Source organism: Hyaena hyaena, unplaced genomic scaffold, assembly GCF_003009895.1.
Source record: "Hyaena hyaena isolate Hyena2069 unplaced genomic scaffold, ASM300989v1 scaffold_99, whole genome shotgun sequence".
Lineage (NCBI taxonomy): Eukaryota > Metazoa > Chordata > Mammalia > Carnivora > Hyaenidae > Hyaena > Hyaena hyaena.
In genome coordinates this window covers 2,814,049-2,836,105 of record NW_024080731.1, presented here as the reverse complement: position 1 = coordinate 2,836,105, position 22,057 = coordinate 2,814,049, and the positions used below count along the sequence as shown (strand labels likewise).

General features: G+C 37.1%; 1 protein-coding gene across 1 annotated transcript in view; it reads right to left on the bottom strand.

Annotated features, from left to right (window-relative positions):
• OTOGL (otogelin like) overlaps positions 1 to 22,057 on the bottom strand; it is a 145,092-nt gene that overhangs the window by 122,829 nt on the left and 206 nt on the right. Inside the window, 7 exon segments of the mRNA XM_039235570.1 lie at positions 3,516 to 3,721; positions 8,132 to 8,253; positions 12,163 to 12,317; positions 13,869 to 13,967; positions 15,599 to 15,665; positions 20,108 to 20,156; positions 21,106 to 21,145. Coding sequence (XP_039091501.1) covers positions 3,516 to 3,721; positions 8,132 to 8,253; positions 12,163 to 12,317; positions 13,869 to 13,967; positions 15,599 to 15,665; positions 20,108 to 20,156; positions 21,106 to 21,145 — 738 coding nt within the window.

The window sequence follows — 22,057 nt, the reverse complement described above, 5'->3', positions numbered from 1 at the left end:
TCAATAATGCCCATCCAACTGACGTGGCCTGAGTCCAAAACCCTACTTCCTAATATAGTCTCAAGATGCCAGCTCTGTGAATCCTCTCGTTCTATGTATCCAGTGGGATGCAAAACCCCATTTCAGGATGATCTCAACATTGTATGTGTGTATGGTGCTTACAGACTTTTGAACACTTTCACTTAAACTTTCTCATTTGATCCTCACAATCTAGGAAGCTCGTGGAGTCATTATCATTATCTTTATTTTACACATGAGGAAATTGACTCCACGGAACCCTAGTAAACTGGTAAACTAGTAAACTAGCCCCAGTGATGCATTATCCATCTCTGGTAAAATGTTTACACTTTAGCAAGGGCCTTTTAAAGTAATGTTAATCAAACATTTTTCTACTAGCTCCATTCTAGGCTTACTGAGAACACTTGGAGATGGTGGTAAATGAGCTAAAATGTATTCAGTATTAACTATGTGCCAGGCACTATATTAAATATTTTACATGGATTATCTCATTTAATCCTTGTAACTCTATGCTATAATTACATCATTAAACTGAGATGATTTAATATGTGGCAAAGCAGAATTTGAATCCCACAATCTGACTCCAGAACCCACACTCCAAGTAGAACTTTCACTGTCTCTTAAAACACAACATATGGGTGACACTTCTCTATGAATTTTATTATAAAACAAAAAAAGTATGACATACATAGCACTTTTACAGATTAAAAGTCAATTTCTCAAACATTTATCTAAGCATGTGATTGGAAGCCAGTCATATCTCTAAACCAACAGTGACAATACCATTTACAAGTTGTGTTACATTGGGCACATCACCTTGTGCCCTCATTGTAAAGTTAAGAAAATAACAGCAGCCTTACAGGATGGTGTAAGGGTTGGAAATAATATAGCTACATGCTCATATTAACCATTATTATAAATAGTATCAAGGTATATTGTTGTTATTGCTGACAAAACTGTGAATGCAGAATTACCATATCTCCATTTTGCACCCAAAAAATGAGCATCAGAAAGATCAAATGAGTTACCTCAAATTATACAACATGTAAGAGTTGAACCAAGATTTACAGTCAGGTATGCTGGTATTAAGAAGAGTATTCTTTTGGGGCACCTGGGTGGATTATCTCACTTAAGTGTCTGACTTCTGCTCAGGTCATGATCTCGTGGTTCCTAAGTTCAAGCCCCACATCGGGCTCTGTGCTAACAGCTCAGAGCCTGGAGCCTGCTTTGGATTATCTGTTTCCCTCTCTCTCTGCCTCTCCCCCACTTGTTCTGTCTCTCTGTCTCTCAAAAATGAGTAAACATTTAAAAATTTTTAAAACAATACTGTTCTTTTTTTTAAGTAGGCTTCACATACAGCGCAGAGCTCACCATGAAACTTGAACTCATGATCTTGAGATCAATAATTAAGAGTCAGATGCTCAGCCAACTGAACCACCTAGGGACCCCAAGCACAGTATTCTTCTTTATCGCACCTCCAAATGTGGACCTAAATCATTACTGTGTCTTGTGAGTCTCTTATTCTGTTGCCACTGCACACTAATACCCAAATTGAAACAGATCCCACTTTTAATGGCCCACTGAAATTAGTTTCATGACTCAGAACAGATAAATCATGATGTGGACATCATCATACATGTTAAGAAAATTTCCAAGTTACTATTCAACTTTTATAAATTCTGTTCTAATTATTATTTTTTAAAATTATTATGTGGTAGTCAATGAATTCATTCCTATGAAGACTGGATGCAATATATCCTTTGTCTAAAAGTAAGTTTGTCTCAAATGGGACATTTGTCTCAAATGGGACTAAAATATAAACTCAGAGAAGGGAGAAGTCTTTGTTTTATTCACTGATGTAGCCTAAGCTCCTGCAGCAGTGCTTGACACAAAGTAAATACTCAATTAATATTTGTTATGTGAGTTAGATTTCTCTCCTAATTTAGCAAATTAACTAGCTTATGGAGACATCACAATTCCAGACTTCAAGCTATATCATCAAGACAGTATGATACTGACACAAAAACAGATACATGGAAAAATGGAACAGAATAGAGAACCTGAAATGGACCCACAAAAGTATGGCAAACTGATCTTGAAAAATATCTAATGGAGAAAGACAGCCTCTTCAGCAAGTGGTGCTCAGAAAATGGGACAGTGACATGCAGAAGAATGAAACGGGACCGCTTTCTTATACCATATACAAAAATAAATTCAAAATGGATGAAAAACCTAAATGTGAGGCAGGAAATCATCAAAATCCTAGAGGAGAAAGTAGGCAACAACCTCTTTGACATCAACCACAACTTCTTACTAGATATGTCTCCAGGGGCAAGGGAAACAAAAGCAAAAATGAACTACTGGGACCTCACCAAGATAAAAAGCTTCTGCACAGAAAAGGAAACAATCAACAAAACCAAAAGGCAACTGATGGATTGCGAGAATATATTTTCAAATAACATATGAGATAAAGGGGTAGTATCTCAAGTCTGTAAATAATTTGTCAAACTCAAAAATCAAATAATCCAGTGAAGAAATGGGCAAAAGACATTAACAGAAACTTTCCCAAAAAAGACATACAGATGGCTAACAGACACATGAAAAGATGCTCAACACCACTCATTATCAGGAGAAAGGGGAACCCCTTTGCACTGTTAGTGGGAATGCCAACTGGTGTGGTCCCTCTAGAGAAAAGTATAGAGGTTCCTCAAAAAATTAAAAATAGAACTACCCTGCAATGCAGCAATTGCACTTAATAGGTATTTATCTACAGGATACAAAAATGCTGATTCAAAGGAGCATGTGCACCCCAATGCTTATAGCAGTGCTATCAACAATAGCCAAATTATGGAAAGAGCCCAAATGTACATTGACTGATGAAGGGATTAAGAAGATGTGGTATACACACACACACACACACACACACACACACACACATACACACACCAAAATACTATTTGGCAATCAAAAATAATGAAATTTTGCCATTTGCAACAATGTGCATGGAACTAGAATGAATTATGCTAAGTGAAATAAGTCAGTCTGAGAAAGACAAACATCATATTATTTCACTCATATGCATAATTTAAGAAACGCAACAGGTAAACACAGGGGACAGGAAGGAAAAATAAGAGAAAAACACAGTGGGAAGCAAACCATAAGAGACTTAAATACAGTGAACAAACTGAGGGTTGCTGGAGGGGATGTGGGCGGGAAGATGGGCTAAATGAGACTACACTGTATATTAACTGACTTGAATCTAAATAAATAAATTTTTAAACATTATTAGGAAATTAAAAATGTAAACAAGCTTATGGGTTTCAAGAATGACACATATATTTTCCTATTCAAGCTTCACTTAAAATCACTATAGCAGACAAGCAATAGCTACCAATTTTACTTAACCGAGGACAAGTGCACCCTTCTGGATACAAATAGCTGGTTCAGTGAAGGAAGAAGACCTCAGAAATACCATACATTTCTTCCACTCCGCTTACCTTGCTGAATGATGAAATCGTCAGATTGAATGTCATTATAGTTTCCACATAAGCCACAAGATTTCCCTTTATGTTCCTGAGACAGTTTGAGGTAAATTCCAGATATTCCATCCCAAGCCAATGAAAAACCAAAGGAAGTTTTCACCAGAATATAGTCAGCTAGTTTCTCAATGAAAACCTGTCCGATACTCTGAGGCAATGTTAAACTTGAAAAATAGAACAAAGGCAATTTAAGAATTATGATGAAGAATTCATTACAGATGATCTATTTCCATACTGATAAAGATTTTATACATATAACTGAAGGCTTCTTTCAACCAACCAAAAATACATTTCTGTTAAATATCAGTGAGTTTATAAATCTGGAAAATAATTTTATTCAGAACAATGAGAGCTTAAATATATTTATTTTTTACTAGAGAGTTCAAGATAATCTAAAAATGCTGCTTCACAATTTTGAAGTAAGGACAAACAATGGTGAAAATATGTAAACACACTGAGTTCTGATTTTGTTTAATTTTCTATTGAACTTGGCTATAAGGAAATAAGAGCTTCTGTCCCCAAAACATCACCTTGGTATAAGCCACTGTTTTCCAAAAGAAAAATGTATGGGCATGATTAATTATAATTTACACTTTTAATACTGCAAAGTACATTATTGGGAATATAAAATACTTTGTCATACAGGATTGTATGGGGGTTATATTCATAATTTTAAATTGGATATAATTAGACCTCTTTAAACAAGGGTCACATTGAGTATTTAAACTCCTAATCCAACATCTAGTCTTTCCACTTTTCACAAACATGTACACATAGAAAGGAAATGAGAAAAATGACAGAATCGAAGAAAACTGAGCAATTGGACACTTTAAAAGCACAGTAAGTCATCTAAAATACTTTTGAAAGGTTACTGGTCTCCTTCCATCCACAAATGCTAATAACTAAGAAAATGGAAGGAGGGGTGCCTGGGTGGCTCAGTCAGTTGAGCATCCAACTCTTGATTTTGGCTCAGGTCATGATCCAAGGGTCATGGGATCAAGCCCTGTGTCAGGCTCTTCACTGAGCATGGAGCCTGCTTAAGATTCTCTCTCTCTCTCTCTCTCTCTCTCTCTCCCCCCTTCCCTCCCTCCCTCTCTCTCTTTCCTTCCCTCTCTCCCCCTCCACCTCTGCCCCCCTCTCCCCGACTTGCACTCTCTCTTTCTCTCTCAAAAAAAAAGGAAGGAAAAAGTCATTTTTACTAAAACAGTCATGCTAGTTGAAACTTATAACCTATAATATGAGTGAGGAGAGAGGTTAGGAGGTATATTCATACATTTTTCTCAAAAACTTCAAATTGATGACAGTTTCTTCCCAAAAAGAGCATGCTCCATTGGACAAAAACTACAAAACCAAAGATACTCATTAACAAAGTGATAGTCCCTAAAGAAACAATTCAAAATATCTGCAAACACTTGTACAGAGCTGTTTGCAAATAGTTTTTTATGGAGAATTAGAATGTTATAAGAATAGGGAAATAACTACACTTTACATTGGAGAATAAATAAGACTCTAGTTAACTACAACCATAATCCATTCTTATTAAAAAGTATAAGAGTGAGGGGAACCTGGGTGACTCAATTGGTTATGCCTCTGACTTCAGCTCAGGTCATGATCTCACAGTTGGTGAGTTTGAGCCATGCATCTGGCTTTGTGCTGAAAGCTCAGAGCCTAGACCCTTCTTTGGATTCTGTGTCTCCCTCTCCCTTTCTGTCTCTCCCCACTCATGCTCTATTTCTCGCTCTCTCAAAAGTAAATAAACATTAAAAAAATTAAAAATTAAAAATTATAAGAGAAATTCATATTAAATTCACAGTAAAGGTCAGTATGAGTAATACTGTTTAAGTTTGCAAGTTTATAAAAGCTATACTTGAAAAAAGTAAATCATGTTTTATAAAGATGTTTCATAGCTACAGGATATTAAATGTATAGAGATAGAGTAGTTTGGTTGTATTTTTTGGTTTGATCATTTGTCACTTGATTCTGTCACAGCAAATTTGATGAAATACACAATTTTTAAAAATAAAAGATTCCTAACTGTGATTATCCAGCTGTTTATAACATAATAGAATGCCACTAGAGATGGAGAATAAGAGTAAAAATTAGATAATCTCCCATAAAGTTAAGAAAAACTCCATGCGACCTAGTCAGGAAACAGTCACAATGCAAACTAAAATGAATGTACAAATTAATGCTGAAAATTATTCATGAGTTTATATTTACCAACACCTTTCATTTCACAGGTGAAAGAACCAAAGTCCAGAGAGGTGAGGTGCAATTTGCAGAGCCTCACAGGGTTGATCTGATTTGATTTAGACAAATATTTCTCTAACACCTGCTTTGAATTAGGCCCTACGCCAGGTGCAGCATAATTATAAGCAACTTGGATGAATAATAAGAAAAGCATCCTCTTTCCATCATACAAATCACACAAATGCAATGTCTTATACAAAAGGAAATCCTCAAGGAAATATTTTCCTTAAGATTTGACAAAGAATTAGTATTCCTAAAAATCTACTTGAATGGTATTTTTGTTTTCTAAAACAATAATTTTTTTAAAGGGTCCATGTTACCCCAAATCCCATATAAGGAATTCTAAATAAGTATTTAAATTCACCTCCAAGAAATACATAATGCAATTGCATTATGTTCCCATTCAAATGTCTAAGCCATCTTTTCTAAGAAAATGAGAAGTACAGAACCCAAATGATCAAGAAAATAAGCCTGAGAGAGGTGAGGGACTGCTTGGGGTTGCCTGACTGTGACAAAGCCAAGGTCAGTGCCTGCTGCTTCATCCAAAACCCTTTATGCTATCACTTGCTGCCTCTTGAGGAATCTAAACTGAGAACAAAGTGCATAGGGTGGTAAGGCCATTATGCTAGAAAGAATCCCTAGGGTTCAAACATGTGCTCATGAATTCTAAATGACAGAATTGTTCCATCCCACAATTTACATTTTCTGGCATAACTCAAGCAAGAAATATTTAAATTGAGTATTTCTACAATTATTTACATTAGAAGGTAGATTATTCCACAGCATTCCTACCTTAAGTATAAAGCCTTTCTTCAAACTAATAAACACTCCCTTACCCAAAACTCTCAGGTCTTCTTGTCAGCTAGGAAGGCAAAACTGGGAGTCTCTGACTTACTCACGAAGGCTAGTTATTTATTGGCTCTGAATCATTGTTAGAACATTAATGGGAAGTCCCAAGTAATACCCAAACCTCATTCATACAAATTTGGAAAAGACCTCCAAAGGTTTAGCTGTATTTTAAGTTACTGGAAAGAAAGAAAAAAAGAAAGAAAGAAAGAAAGAAAGAAAGAAAGAAAGAAAGAAAGAAAGAAAGAAAGAAAGAAAGAAGGAAGGAAGGAAGGAAGGAAGGAAGGAAGGAAGGAAGGAAGGAAGGAAGGAAGGAAGGAAGGAAAGGAAGGAAGGAAGGAAGGAAGGAAGGAAGGAAGGAAGGAAGGAAGGAAGGAAGGAAGAAAGGAAGGAAGGAAGACAGACAGGAAGGAAGACAGGAAGGAAGGGAAGAGGGAAGGGAGGAAGGAAGGAAGAAAAGATTTAAGAAAGAGTACAAAAATAACTTATGAGTTGAACTATAGAGATGTGATAAAGAAAACAGATGCAACAACCTCATTTCTATCTATGCATTAGGGAGGTTAAACTGGTTGGATTCCTGGTCACCTGACTAGCCTCAGAGCTTACTGAAGTCTTAACATCTATATGTTATAACTTTAAGGTTATTGTTTGAAAGAAATCCTCTTATCTCTTTTGCACTGCTGGTGGAATGCATACTGGTGCAGCCACTCTGGAAAACAGTATGGAGACTCCCCAAAAAGTTAAAAATGGAACTACCCTATGACCCAGCAACTGCTGGGTATATATCTAAAGGATACAGGTGTGCTGTTTCAAAGGGGCACATGCACTCCAATGTTTATAGCAGCACTATCGACAATAGTCAAAGTATGGAAGATCCCAAATGTCCATTGACTGATAAATGCATAAAGATGATGTGGTTTATATATACAATGGAGTATTACTTAGCAATCAAAAAGAATGAAATCTTTCCATTAGCAACAACGTGGATGGAATTAGAGAGTATTATGCCAAGCAAAATGAATCAGACAGAAAAAGACAAATATCATATGACTTCATTCATATGTGGAATTTAAGATATAAACCAGATGAAATTAAGGGAAGGGAAGCAAAAATAATATAAAAATAGGGAGGGGGACAAAACATGAGAGACTCTTAAATACAGAACAAACTGAGGGATGCTGGCAGGGTTGTGTGTGGGGGGGGATGGGCTAAATGGGCACGGGGCATTAAGGAGAATACTTGTTGGGATGAGCACTGGGTGTTATACACAGGGGATGAATCACTGAAATCTACTCCTGAAATCATTATTGTACTATATGCTAACTAACTTGGATGTAGATTATAAATAAACAAAAATAAAAAAAGAAAGAAAGAAATTCTCTCTTCCTACTCTCCCTAATTCACTTCCAGGCATGAGGTGTTTGGAAATTCTATGAATCCATGGTGTTATTTTTATTATATCACTTATCATATCTTACCTGATTCCATTCTTTTTTATTTCATGCCCATAAATTCGAATTTCCTCTTGGTCTGAAAAGAACAAGCTGATTGACCGATAACAGTAATACACTGAACCACGGCACTTAGGGCTATTATGGACCTTGAAGGGAAAAAACAAAAAAGAAAGGAAAGCATAGGACCCAGCAACAGATATGTAGGCCTTCACTGGAGTCACCAAAGCCCCAGTGGCTGTCTACAGTTCGATAGCACTGTTAGTCCCTATGATGCCTCACAAAATTACAACTACATTTAGGATTCCCAAGGGAAAATAAAGATTTACCACAGAAATCGGACAGCAAAATTCACTTTATAAAGTACAAGTTAAGTCAGCATATTTTTAAATGATCTGAATCTTTCCATATTCTAAAGGTACATGGTATGTACTGTAAAAAAGTTAGTTCTGAGAGGACAGCAGAGCATGAAAAGAAACATATTTGTATTTTTCATGTCTATGTCATGTTAGAGAATCATGAAATGGAACTCTCCACAATGCAATACTTACAGGTTGCAAAAAGTGACTATAATCTGTCTAAAAATAAAGTTGTCCTAGAAATAAAATAATATTTTAGGGAAGACAAAGATTACTCTCAGACCTTGATGGGAAAATTAGTTTTAAATAAAAACAAAGAGAGAGACAGGGAGGGAGGGAAAGAGGGAGGGAGGGAGAGAAGAAAAGAAAGAAAAAGCAAACAAGAAAGAAAATAAGAGCAAAGAGGAGAGGAATGTTAGAATCTCTTGCCCTATTTCAAAGTTAATTTCAAATATCCAAAAGGAAAGTATACATATCTGACCATATTGAAAAGAAATGTATGGAGATAGAAAGTTTGAAATAAAAAAAAAATTAGGGAGCACCTGGGTGGCTGTCAGTTAAGTGTCCTTCTCTTGATTTCAGCTCGGGTCATGATCTCATAGTTCATGAGTCTGAGCCCCATGTTGGACTCTGCGCTGATAGTGTGGAGTCTGCTTGAGATCCTCACTCTCTCCTTTTCTCTCTGCCCCTTCCCTGCTCACGTGCTCTCTCTCAAAATAAATAAATCAACTTTAAAAAACATTAATGATTGGAATAAAGAAAATGTAGCAAACAAAAAATGGGGTAACTGCTAACTCTATACAAATGTACAAAGAATAGAAATAAAATAATAACCTATTGGGCTCATGTCTAAACAATTTTTATATGAATTCATAAAGGTATAATATGTAAATGACAATAATGTAAAAACCACATATCATTTAACCTAAGATGAAGATATAACTCCATTAAGAGGAGGAAAGTGTGTGTGTGTGTGTGTGTGTGTGTGTGTGTGTGTGTGTGTTAGGGGCAGGAAGGGTGATGTAACAAAGATGATTCCATCGTTTATAGTCAGGAATGAATGAGTGAGGCCTAACTGCGAAAGATAAATAATAGCATATTTTGGCATGTAAGATAAAAGGTCAAAGACACAGCTTAAGAGCTAGAGAAATTGCCTTTGGGGAGCCTGATTTTAGCTAGGGTTGGGAGTGAAGGCAAGCAGGGGTTGCATTTTTGCTTCCCATGCCTTCGATGAAGTTTTTAAACTGTATGCCTGTATTATTTTTATAAAAGTAAAATTAAATTTAAAAAGAAAAAGAAAAGGATCGGGAATATTAAAAAGGATATATGCATAAAGATGTTTATCAATGAATCTATCAAAATACTGAAAATGCTTTTTAAAACCTGAATTTATTTTTTTTTTTAAATGTTTTCTTTATTTCTGAGAAAGAGAGAGAGAGACAGCGTGATCAGGGGAGGGTCAGAGAGAGAGGAAGACACAGAATCTGAAAAGCCTCCAGGCTCTGAGCTGGCTGTCAGCAGCAGGGCTCGAACCCATGAACCATGAGATCATTACCTGAGCTGAAGTCTGATGCTTAACCAACTGAGATACCCAGTGCCCTTAGAACCGAAATTTCTAACAACAGGGCATAAGTAAATAATTTGAGTATTCCACAAATTGAAACAAATATAGCTAAAAAAAATTGGGGTTTCAAGAATACTTGACATGGAATAAAGTTCTTGACATAGTATCAGGTGAAAATCTAGAACAGAAAATTATACATAGTATGATTTCAATATTATAAATGTGTTTAAAATTCAGAGAAAAAAGTGTAGAAGAAAATATGTGAAGCCATTAGCAATGGTAACTCTTACTGGTATTTCTAACATTATTTTTTTAGGCTTCTCTGAAAGTTTCAAGTTCTCTATCCAAGTGAACTACTTCTATAATTGGGAGAAGATGACATTTAAAGCAAAGGGATTTGTTGAGTTGAAAAAAAATTCCACCATCCAAAACAGAGCCAAGTAGAAACAATATTAACTCTGGGAGCACAGTTTAGCATTGTGTGTTATTAACAAAGGACAGAGTATCTAGTTGACACTTTATTCTTCAAAAGAGTGAGACCCTGGACAAGAACATTTCAATGAGGGAGTCAGAAGGTGTTTGAGTGATAAACCCAGTGAGAGAATGGAGGAGTAACAGACAATAAGTGACTGAAAATAGGATCCCTGTAAATACTGAAGATGCATGCGACTAACTTCCCTATCTAAGGAGACATAGGATTTTCTATCCTTAAGCCAGGTAAGTTAACTTTCGATAGACTTCATTTCCTTTCTGGGTCACAAGGATTTGTTGTTCTTAAAAAGCTTCAGGGCCTACTTTTTAATATTTGCATCACCTAGGAGAAGAGGAGAATCTTGGCAACTCTAATGTAAGTTAGAAGGGGAGAAGAAAGCAGAGGTTGAAACAAATAATGCCTATGAAGAGTTTTAGCTTTTGAACAGGATAGCACAGCAGTTTCCTGACTGTGCTTTGAGATGGCTGGAAATTCAGGGGAAGTTAGTGAGGCAGGTAAAGAGGTCCCTGACTTTCTTGGTTCAACTAGAGTCACTCTGTAGCTTGCATTTTTTTTTTTTTTTTTTTTTGAGAGAGAGAGAGAGAGCGTGCACGCAGGGGGAAAGGCAAAGACAGAGGGAGACACAGAATCTAAAGCAGACTCCAGGCTCTGAGCTGTCAGCCCAGAACATGACTTGGGCCTTGAACTCACAAACCATGAGATTATGACCTGAGATAAAGTAAGATGCTTAACTGATCCACCCAGATGCCTCTGCAGCTTGAATTTTGAGATATCTCTTAAAAATTGTTCCAAATCGGGGCACCTGGGTGGCTCAGTCATTTAAGCATCTGACTCTTGATTTGGGATCAGGTCTTGAACTCATGGTCATGAGATCAAGGTCCACATTGAGCTCAGCACGGAGTGTGCAGCCTGCTGGGGATTCTCTCTTTCCTTCTCTCTCTGCCCCTCCTCTACCCATACTTGCTTGCACTCTCTCTCTCTCTCTCTCTCTCTCTCTCACTCTCTCACTCTCTCTCTCTCAAAATAAATAAACTTTTAAAAAATAGAATTTTTCTCAATCAAGAGTTCTTCAGCTAAGCACTAACTCTCTAGCTCAATCATATAGGATGAATCTACCTAGCAATTAACTGCCTGCCTCCATGCCTCAAGCCTGTGCTTACGTGCTCTGTTTCCTGAATGCCCACTTCTGATTCATACCAATGGGTGCCTCTGAGAAACATTAATCCAGGTGTACATCACACTGGAAGTGTCAGGAAGGAAATGTGTATGAGCAATTTGGTTGGGGCCCAAACCCACTCCCTCTTCAAAACATTCACATAAAATCTGAAGAATAAGAATGTTAACTGGTGTTGATATTATTTGACATCTGTGAGATAGACATTCTGCATTGCCTGTAATTCTCTTCCACATGGATCCAAACCCTTTTTCTCCCAGTCCAAGGCTCCATCTCAATAGAATATAACCAACTTAGCTACATATTTAGTCCATTCCAGTAATAATCAATCTTTCTCCTTCCCTAGTCAGAGCCCTAAGTATGTATGCTGTGACTATTACATATTTCCCATCATATGTCTGGTACTTTAAAAATGCAGATTTTGCCAGAAAAAAATCTTTAAGTTAATTATGCCATAGGATCACATACCCATACAGTGTACCGAGGCTCCAAATTGCCACAGTCCTTTGCAAAAATGTAAGAACAGTTTCCTGGGAAATAATAGTAAATGCCATCAAAGGTTTCAAAGTGGTACTGTCCCCAGGTTTTGCAAATCCCATCTCTGCCATTTCCCATATTTGGCACTGAAAAGAAATAGGATAATATTTAGTAGAAGAAAATAAATTACACCCTGTTTCTGGCAGGATTCAGTTATGGCAGGTGATTCTAGTTTTCAATAAAATAAACATTTTCCATTGGCAGTCAGTATCACAGAAAGAAGGAACTAACATAAAATTATGAGTTGCTTTCAAAACTGTTAACTCTCCTGAAGGAAAACATGGTCTCCAAGCTGTTTTGAAGAGAGGATTTATGTTAGAAACTTAATTTTTGCTTCCAAAGGAAGACTCTGGAGGAAGAGAAGAGTAGGGAGAATGATACACTAAAAGAAGGTAATAGTGATAAGCCAAATATAATGGTTCAGAAAAGAAAATGTCCCCTTTGAGTGCCCTAAAAATTTGCATGAGCAGCATTAGAGCATTCTAGACTCTGCAACTTTTTAAAAATATATCTTAGTACTGTCCACAAAGAAAAATAACCACTGACAAAAGAAAAATCATGTTTTTATGTCTGAGACCTAGGGATGGGGACCATTAGTCATCTAAATATGCTGGAATTTAGGAATTCATGACCTCAAACTGGCCAAATTTTAAGCAACTATCATCTTAACTTGTACAATTTCATTTTCACCATCCTCATGTCTACCTCCCTTCTTCCTCTTGTGGATAATCCCTTATTCTATTTTCATTTTCTAGACCCTTCCCTCTAGAATAATGTGGAAGTCAATGAGCTTTGTGGAACACTCAGTGCAAAACATTTTAACACACGCTATAGGGAGCATAGAGCTAAGGCACAATCATTGTGCCTTTTCTTTGTGATTTTACCTAAATTTATTAGCCTTGACCAACTTTGGCCTTTTCAGGAAAAAAACTACAAAGTGATTCATTATTCAGTATTCTCTGACAGTATGCCTGGCTTCTGTTGCATATTTTCATAGAATCTTATACTTTCCTTTATAGCATGTGGTACAAGTATAATTAATGTGGATCCATTGTGCATCAATCCCTTCCTCTAGGCTGTAACCTCCTGGAGGGCAGAAACATGTCTATATTATTCACTCTTGTATCCCCAGTGCCAGGCCTGGGATTTAGTAGCTATTCCATAAATAAATACTCATTAAACAAATTAATATTTATCATTATTGATGTTGGGGCTTACCCTAGACACTGTGCATAAAAAATATTTTTAAAGAACCCTCTGCCTTTGAAGAGCTCTCAAAATTGTTTATATTCTATGTACAGAATGTCCAGTTAATTCAAAGTCAAAAAGAATGAGGGCTCCAAATAACAAATCTGATTTATAAAGCAACAGAGAAATGAATAAGAACATAGCTTAATGGACTAATATAATCTGAAGTGGAAAAAATACTTGAGGAAGTTGTAGAGATTGGTAACAAGGGAAAGTGGACATATCTTTTTTCTTTTACATTGTTTCTAATTTATGGGAATGAATTATGGACACTCTAGTTGGTATATAATATGATTGCCCCAAACCTCAGTGGCTGAACACTGATACAGCAAATTATACCTTAAAGTTCCCCTCGATTTATAATTCCCTCAAGTATCCCTGAAACTTACCAATCTGGCACCGTGTCCCAAGTGCCTGAAATATTTGACAGTCACATGTACCAGTCTTAGAACAGAAAGCTCCATTAAGGCATTCATGAGGACAAGAACCTGACAGGCAAAATAAAAAACAATAATAATAAGCTATCTTCTGGCGTGCATCAGTTCTTATAAACATAATATGTCAAGATTTAGCTTGGGCTAACTGTAACCATTATGAATTCAAACAGAACCCTGGGCCTCTTGCCTTGATGAGCTAAAGAATTAAGCCTGTCAAGTCTCTATCTAGTTCATTTCATTATGTGTGCTGTGAAACAAGAAAGACAGGATTTCACATCTCAAACTACCCCGGGAGCAAAGGTTAGCTTCCTTCAAGCAATTGAAAGGTCAAGTTCCCATGTAAGGAATCCCTGTCCCAGATGATGAGAACCAGAAATACACAAACTGCAGATGATTCTGTTGACGGAGTTTGGCCCTGGCTGCACGTCCGATGGTCTGCATCTCCAGGAACAAGTGTTGTATTAAAGAATAGCGTCCATCATTAGCTCGAGGGATCAGGTGAAGCATTAAAAACCTCAAAAGGAAGCTCCCATTTTTGAAGAGAAAAATTAAACACTTCATTCAAAATGTGTATATTAATTAATCTTCAGGCTCAATTACAAATAATACATTCTTTCTGACTCATACTTAATTTTAACAGGCTATAAACCAAAGTCATGGCTAGCCATCACCAAAAATACTCTTTTTTGTGGAAAGAAAACTCGCCCCAAAGGATTATGCTGAAAAGAGGAAGCAAGAAAATATGAACTACTGAGTATGTTTTTAAAATGCAAATGAATCACAGTGAACATTTTTCCTCTAAAAAGGAGGACGGGGAGCAATTGGCAAATTTCAAGCAGGAAGAATTTAAGTAACACATCAAGAGAACGAGAAGACATCTGAGTCACTGTAAAGTAGTACTAAAGATTGAGCCTTTCTGGAATATGTTAAGGTCATGGAAGGCAGTTAAAAAACTGTGATGAATTAACCACAATTCTGCCAAAGTCAAGAATAAGAAAACCCTATTGTTCTTCTTACTTTTAAGACCCATCAATTTAAAGTCTTTTTACATTTGAAGACCTACCACTCTCTATATCTTCACTGAGGGAAAACGAGCTGTTTCAATTTTGATAAGAAATACAGGTAAAAAGTTATGTTTTTCACAAATTTAAGTGCAGTTTTTTCCCTATAAATTTTATCTTAAAACACAATCTTACATTTTTACAATAAATAAATATCAAATAAATATCTAGACAAACAAATGTATTTCCTTCAAAAATTTATTTACGGCCGTTCATTCTCCTGAAAACAAGTATCAAGCCAAAACAGGAATAGTTGCTATTTTAAATAAAAGGAAAAGTTTGAATTAAATTTCAAACTATCATCAGCATTATGCTTCATGGAAATGGGAAATGGATAAGCCAAAATGAAGATATCAAGGAACAAGTAAATGACTCAAAAAGAAATTCGCCGATACCCAGTGAGATCTTTCCTGACCACATATCTAGCAGCTTTGTCTAATTTTTAACGCTGCTAATTTATAAAAATCATTCAAATTTCTACACGAAGTGAACTTAACTATTACTATTATTACCACCTTGGCTCAGTTTCCTCCATGCATTAAATGGCAATAGTTAATTCAATATATTTCTCAAAGGGGTCTTTTAAGAAAGCAAACAGAAAAATGTAGGCATGCCACTGACCTTTTATTTTGCTCTCACCCCAGTTAATACCTTCATGGAAGAAATATCTTGGAGATGTTGCTTCAAACTTTGAAAGAAAGAAATAAGAATTCAAGATAATTAAATTATTTAATTAGAGCCAAACATGCAAACTAGAAACTCTGGGAAATAGTTTACAGATAACAGCAATTATATAAAGTGCTATCTCTCTGTCTTTGCCTTACGGGGGCAAGCTCAGTGAGGCAGAAAGGCCTCCTCAGGTTGTGGTTAGAGGACATGACTTCAAGCTTTGGTTTTGCCTCTTACTTGACTTTGGGAAGTCTTTCTCCTCTCTGAGCTCAGTTCTTCTGCCTCCCTCTCCTCTTTGGAAAAGAGCCTGAGTAGAGTCTAATCTTTGGATTAACTGACTGTTTTGTCTACAGAAGTGGCTCTTCTCTGATATTTCCAAGTCCAGATCGGTCTGGAGAAAATGCAGGGGGGCTGATGGACCAACAGATAGGGACTGCAGAGCCATTTGTGAAGACACCATCCGCAGAAACTTCTGCTGTAGCATGTGTGTTACCCTCCATCTCCAAAGAACTGACACTTTGAAGTTCATAGGCCATTTAAATATATCTGTTTATAGACCTCCAGCGACTTTAGGGTAATGGTTAAGAGAATGAATTATGGAATCAGACAGACCTGAATTAGAGTCTTGGTTTTGCCATTTCATACTCATAGGCAAGTTTCCGAACTTCCTAAAAAAAAGTTTCTTAACCTCTTAGTGCCTTCTTTTACTTGTCTGTAAAATGGGAATAATGGTACCTACTAACTGTGTAGTTATGACAATGAATTAAAATGATGTATGTAAAACTTCCAGCAAAGTGCCTCATACATAGACAATTAGTAGTAAAGAGATTTATATTAACGTAAGCAACCCAGATAAAACCTTAAGATTTGGGGAGGTCATTGTAGCTTACGAGCAAATAATTGTGGGTTACTAAGCCTAATCACTTAAGGGTTTTTATTCAAACTCAGTGATAATTTAGTGTATGGTCTGAGGTGATGTCCTTTCCAATAGCATTTCTATGTTCACCAGAAGAGCAAATGCTCCCAAAATTTTCCACACAATTGTCAGATTGAGTGCCAGATGTCACTGGAAAGGGTGACAGGCAAGAAGAAAGTGGGGAGAGGGAATGTGACTTCAGATACAAAGTCCTACCTCAACAGATCCTGGTCCCCTTCCTACATGCAGTTTTATTTTGGCATTTTCTAGTGAAGTACTTGTTCTTTTAATAATCAAACCTACCCCATCCCAGGAAAGAGGACTCCCACACTCTCTCTCACACACACTTCAACACTCCTTTCTAAACTCCGTGAGCCACACTATGCCTCCAATTCCACTGTTTCCTGTTCTCATTCCTCCCTGGATTTATTGTCACTGCTCAATCTCCCCGTTTTGCCCTTGCCTCTGTCTTCAAACTAAGTTAAATTAACAGCAGTCTAAGACTTTGATTCCCCCCAAGACGCCAACAAGTTTTTATTCTCTCTGCAGCCATAGTGTTTCCATCTGTCCACATCTAGCACAGCCACCAACATTCCTGGGCACCAAAATCTTCCTACTTCAGCTCCAATGAATTATCTCTGATGCTCACTAACACTGTCTACCTGTTTCAACTCTGACTCATACAGGCTTATAATCTTGAACAAATTATTTAAAAAGAATTTTTTAATGTTTACATACCTTTGAGAGAAAGAGAGAGAGACCGCAAATGGAGGCGAGGCAGAGAGAGAGAGGGAAACACAGAATCCGAAACAAGTTCCAGGCTCTGAGCTGTCAGCACAGAGCCTGATGCAGGGCTTGAACCCATAAACTCTGAGATCAGGACCTTAGCCAAACTCAGACTCTTAACTGACTAAGCCACCCAGGTGCCCCATAAATTATTTCTTTACAGTCCTATCTTTATTAGCATTTATTACCTAGACAATAAGCACTGCTATTCATTTTATGCCTCTAGCATGGTCCCTAGTATGTCGTCAAGTAATACCAATTGAACTGAAAACAGGCATAACTCAAAAGGGAATGATCTGCCCCCCAAGCCTGTTTAGAACTATGAGTATAAAAGATTTTGGGGGTGCCTGGGTAGCTCAGTCAGCTGAATGTCTGACTCTTGATTTCAGCTCAGGAGATGATCTCACTGTTTGTTCTGGCAGCACGGAGCCTGCTTGGGATTCTCTCTCACCCTTTCTCTCTGCTTCTCCCCTGCTTGTGTGTGTATTCTCTCTCTCTCTCTCTCTCTCTCTCTCTCAAATAAATAAATAAACATTTAAAAAAAAGATTTTGTTGATGCCCCTCCCCCCGCATCCTCTCAGCCCCACCTGCATCTAGGTTTCTGTGCACATCAAGACCCTTCAGCTTCAAGCACTGGCTTCTTTCTGTCTCTGCCTCAGGGCAGAATCCAAGCAGGACAGCCCTCAACAAGTGACTTTCAGGGGACCTAAGGCCCCCCAAAACCACCCTCAACCAATGAGAGACAGGAATCAGCAGGTAAGGATCTCATCCCTTGGAGAAACAATTCTTCAGCACATTCTACACAGAGCCTCCGGGGACCTCTGCCAAGACTGAGCCCCAAAAGCCCTGCCTTTCTAACACTCTGGGAGATTTTCTCTCTTCCTGGTCTCACTTTTCTCTCTCCCTCACTTGTGCACTTTCCAAACAAACTGGCCACACCTAAGTCTCCATCTCAGAGCCTGCTTTCAGGAGAAACATTTTGAAATGTAATGCAAATGGAAAGAAGTCTGGACAGGAGGTGAATACATTCACATAACTGAGGCAAGGTGACAGCCCATCCTTCCTCCTTGCCGAACATCCCCCCAGGAGGATGAGAAGCACAGAGAAACAGAATTTTGGTGAGAAATCACTGCAGTGCACAAACACACCACTGACAGAGGTCTGTGTCTACCCTTTCTTGGCTCATTCTTCATCTCCTTGCCAACGTATTTCTGAATCCTTACTTACACAGGTATCTATCCATCTATCTCGCTCTGTCTCCCTAGAGCAGGGGTCGTGAATCAGTGGGCAAGATTTGCCTTATGACAGATGAAATTTCATGCAGTGCATGATTATGACCTCACTGCCCTTCTTCAGCATTTCTTCTTTTAAAACCTGTTCAGATGTTAAGTCATTTTGATGAGTGTTCTCTAGCTGCAGGAAACAAGAGCGACAGGGTCCTGCTCTTCATTCTCTCTAAGTGAGAAACCAAGACAAGGTGAGTGTGCTCCTCACTAACCAGAGGTAACTCCTTTGGAGTAAATTATGCCAATTCTAAAAATACCTAAATGGACAATCGTATAACCCTGTCTATAGGCCACTTCATGGGACAACTTTGGGGTCTACTTCACAGATTTTTGAAACTAGTGGGTTCGCCAACGTGCAGTTTTTCATAAAATTGGATTTTCTACTGAGTCATGCTGATGTCTTTCTGTGGTTTACATGGTCAACTGACAAACATGTAGTTAAATATTTCAGAGAAACATCATTTTAAGCACTTCACATGATACATAAGTACTTAAAATACTCTTTTTAAGAGGGGGGAAAAAAGTGTTTCCATTCCAAAGACAATCTTTTGCCTTTCTCAGTACCAAAAAAAAAAAAAAAAAAAGATTTCTGAATAAGAAATTAGTTCTGTCCTCTAAATTGGCACAGACAGCCTATCAAATCCATCTTTGGTTCTCTTTCATTAATACCATAACATGTAAAAATTCAGGCATTTACCAGAAAATCCTAGCAGAACTGATTGCAATTCAGAACTTGACAAAGGCCTCCTTAAATCTCTAAGCCGTTTGCTATATAAATATTCAAATCACATTACTTTCCCATAAATGCCTTTAAGTTAGGAATCTCTATCTTACCATCCATCTTTTATAGAGAAATATTTTTAAACCACCTATTTGAACATTCCAATCATAGTTTGCAAATACTGTAATTATGTTACCCAACACCCTTTATAGAAGGGACCCAAGCAGAAGGGCCTCCTCAGATTCAGTGCTACCTGTCCCTCCAAAAATAAAGGTCACCTCCCCAGAGGTGTCTGTCATTGAGGTTTGTCAGACAATATAAAAGCTGTCAGGACATCAGGGCACCTCTGATGCCTTTTTGCAAGTACTTAACTCAGATCACATATACCTCTCTCTGCCCCTGTTCATTTGTATTTGTTTGATTGTCATCACCCTGCTCTCTTGCTTAATTTTTAAAAGGATTAAAAATTTCCAGCACAGAGATGAGATTCAATCTCCCACAGATGCTGTGAGTCTATCAGTAGGTAACTGAGGCAAATAGCAAAAAAGCATTCAACCAAACAAGTAAACGTGAACAAAGCATGAACTTGAGGGCTGTAGAAAAGCACTAGAGAAGTTACTTTGCCTCTTCTCCTTCCTGTCTTGTTTCTAGCATTTTTCCCCTTCACAAAGGTCTCATTGTTGAAGTGACAGCAGAGTCCCAAAGCAGAATGGATTATTTCTCTGCCTCTCTCCATCTGAAGCATAACCTACCTGTGCTGCTAAAAGAGCTCTTTTCTGTCGATTTTCATTAAACCCGTTTCTGGAAGAAAACAAAAAGAACTTGTATAGTCAAAGGCCCCTAGGCAACCTGAACAAGCCTTTCCCAAGAGAGAGCTGATGTTTTCCTCCTGATTTCCATCACGTTATCAAAGAGGTCTTTCTTGGTTTAACATTTAAAAGGTCCCCCTCCCACTTTGGAGGGGTTAGATTTGGGTGGTGGTGCTGTCTCATTTTACAAAATTCAGGAGTGTCCCCAGATCTCTCCGGTCTCTGATGTAAACTGAATTTTAGGAAGGAACTTGAAGATAGAGAAGTAAACAAAATAGTGTAATATTGTAGCACCAACACACATGATATTTTCTCCACATGACCATAAAACCCGTGAGATAAGTAATTGCCAAGAGCGCATTCACTTTTTCAAGACATAATCCTTACTTCTCTCCCTTTCCATGTCATAAAGCACAGATTAACATTAGTGTGAATAAGTACATCAATCTGTGATTTAGCAAAATCAGATGATGAATAGAATTCTGCTTTTCATCAAGCAGATCAGTTTAGTTCGAAAAGTGATTTTCATTATTTAATGCTAGAACAATTTTATTTTTTATCATTAAAAAGTTATTTTACTCTATGTTAAGATATAGCATATATAATCAGCAATGTATATTAAGAATATAAAAGGGGAGATTGTTGAACATAACTTCTTTATAAATCTTTGAAGTGAAAGTAATATCTTCTTAGCATCTACAGTCATTGGAGCTGACCAAAAACTCATCTTATAATTAAAATGAAAGGAAAGACTTTTTCTTCATAAATAGGGAGATGAATGCCTGAGAATTTTTAATTTGTAGAAATGTTTTAAAGGACTACGTCTCGTGCCCTTATTTTGTAAAATATTGATTTTTTTCAAAAGCAGATACATTTATCTGCTGAGCTCTGCTCATTCCCATTACCTTAAGTTTTAGAGGACAGAAAGAACAAGTACTCACTTTGATACTTCCGTTAGGATGGATGATGCACAAATATACCCTGCCAGGGAAAAATATATACATATAAGAATGGGGAAAAAATTATCCAAATATGGTGGTCATAGGTTTTGGTTATTAACAGATCATTGTAACCTAAATCCTAAAACTTAGACTGAGTTTTGCTGGGAGTTATTTTGCATTTTCTAGAGGATTTTGAGTAGCAAATTCCCTGTGAGTCATCAAAGTCACTGGTAACCCCCATAGAAGGAACAGTGTGCCTAGATTTATAAAGACAATAGAAGAAGCACTAGATTTGAAGTCAAGAGACCCAAATTTTAGTCTTGGTCCTACCACTTAGTAAATGCCAACACACATCGAAAAATGATGGTGTTGGACAAGCTCGTCTTTAAAGTCCCCTCCAGCTTTCAATACTCTATGACATTTTCTCCTCGGAATTTCTGTCACTACAAGGATTGGAAGATCGAGTCCATGACCTCTCTAGTCTTATATTTCAGTAATTTCTCTCACTTCCCCTCAAGGTAAAAAATATACAGCTCTTTTCAGGATTAAAAACTAACAAGTGACTGTAAATAAATATTTTCTTCATGAAAATATTCTATAAATATCAATTTATAAATAAAATCGTTATAAAAATAATTGAAAATCAATTTTTAGCCCCAAATGATAAAGTCCTTCTTACAATAACTTTTCACCATTCTTTAGGTTGATGGCATGAAGAAAGTTTAAGTACTCCATTTCTCTCTATTTATTATAACATTTTAAATGTTTAAATTATACCAACAACTATTTTAAATCATCTTTTAGAAAAGAAAAAATTAGAATCAGAGTTTCTTCCAGTATAGTTGCTTATGATGATAAAAGCATGATTTTAACATCTGAAGAAGAGACTCAAATAAAAACTAAAGTCCCCAAATTATCTACATCACCAAGAACTTTCAAAAAGATGATCTGG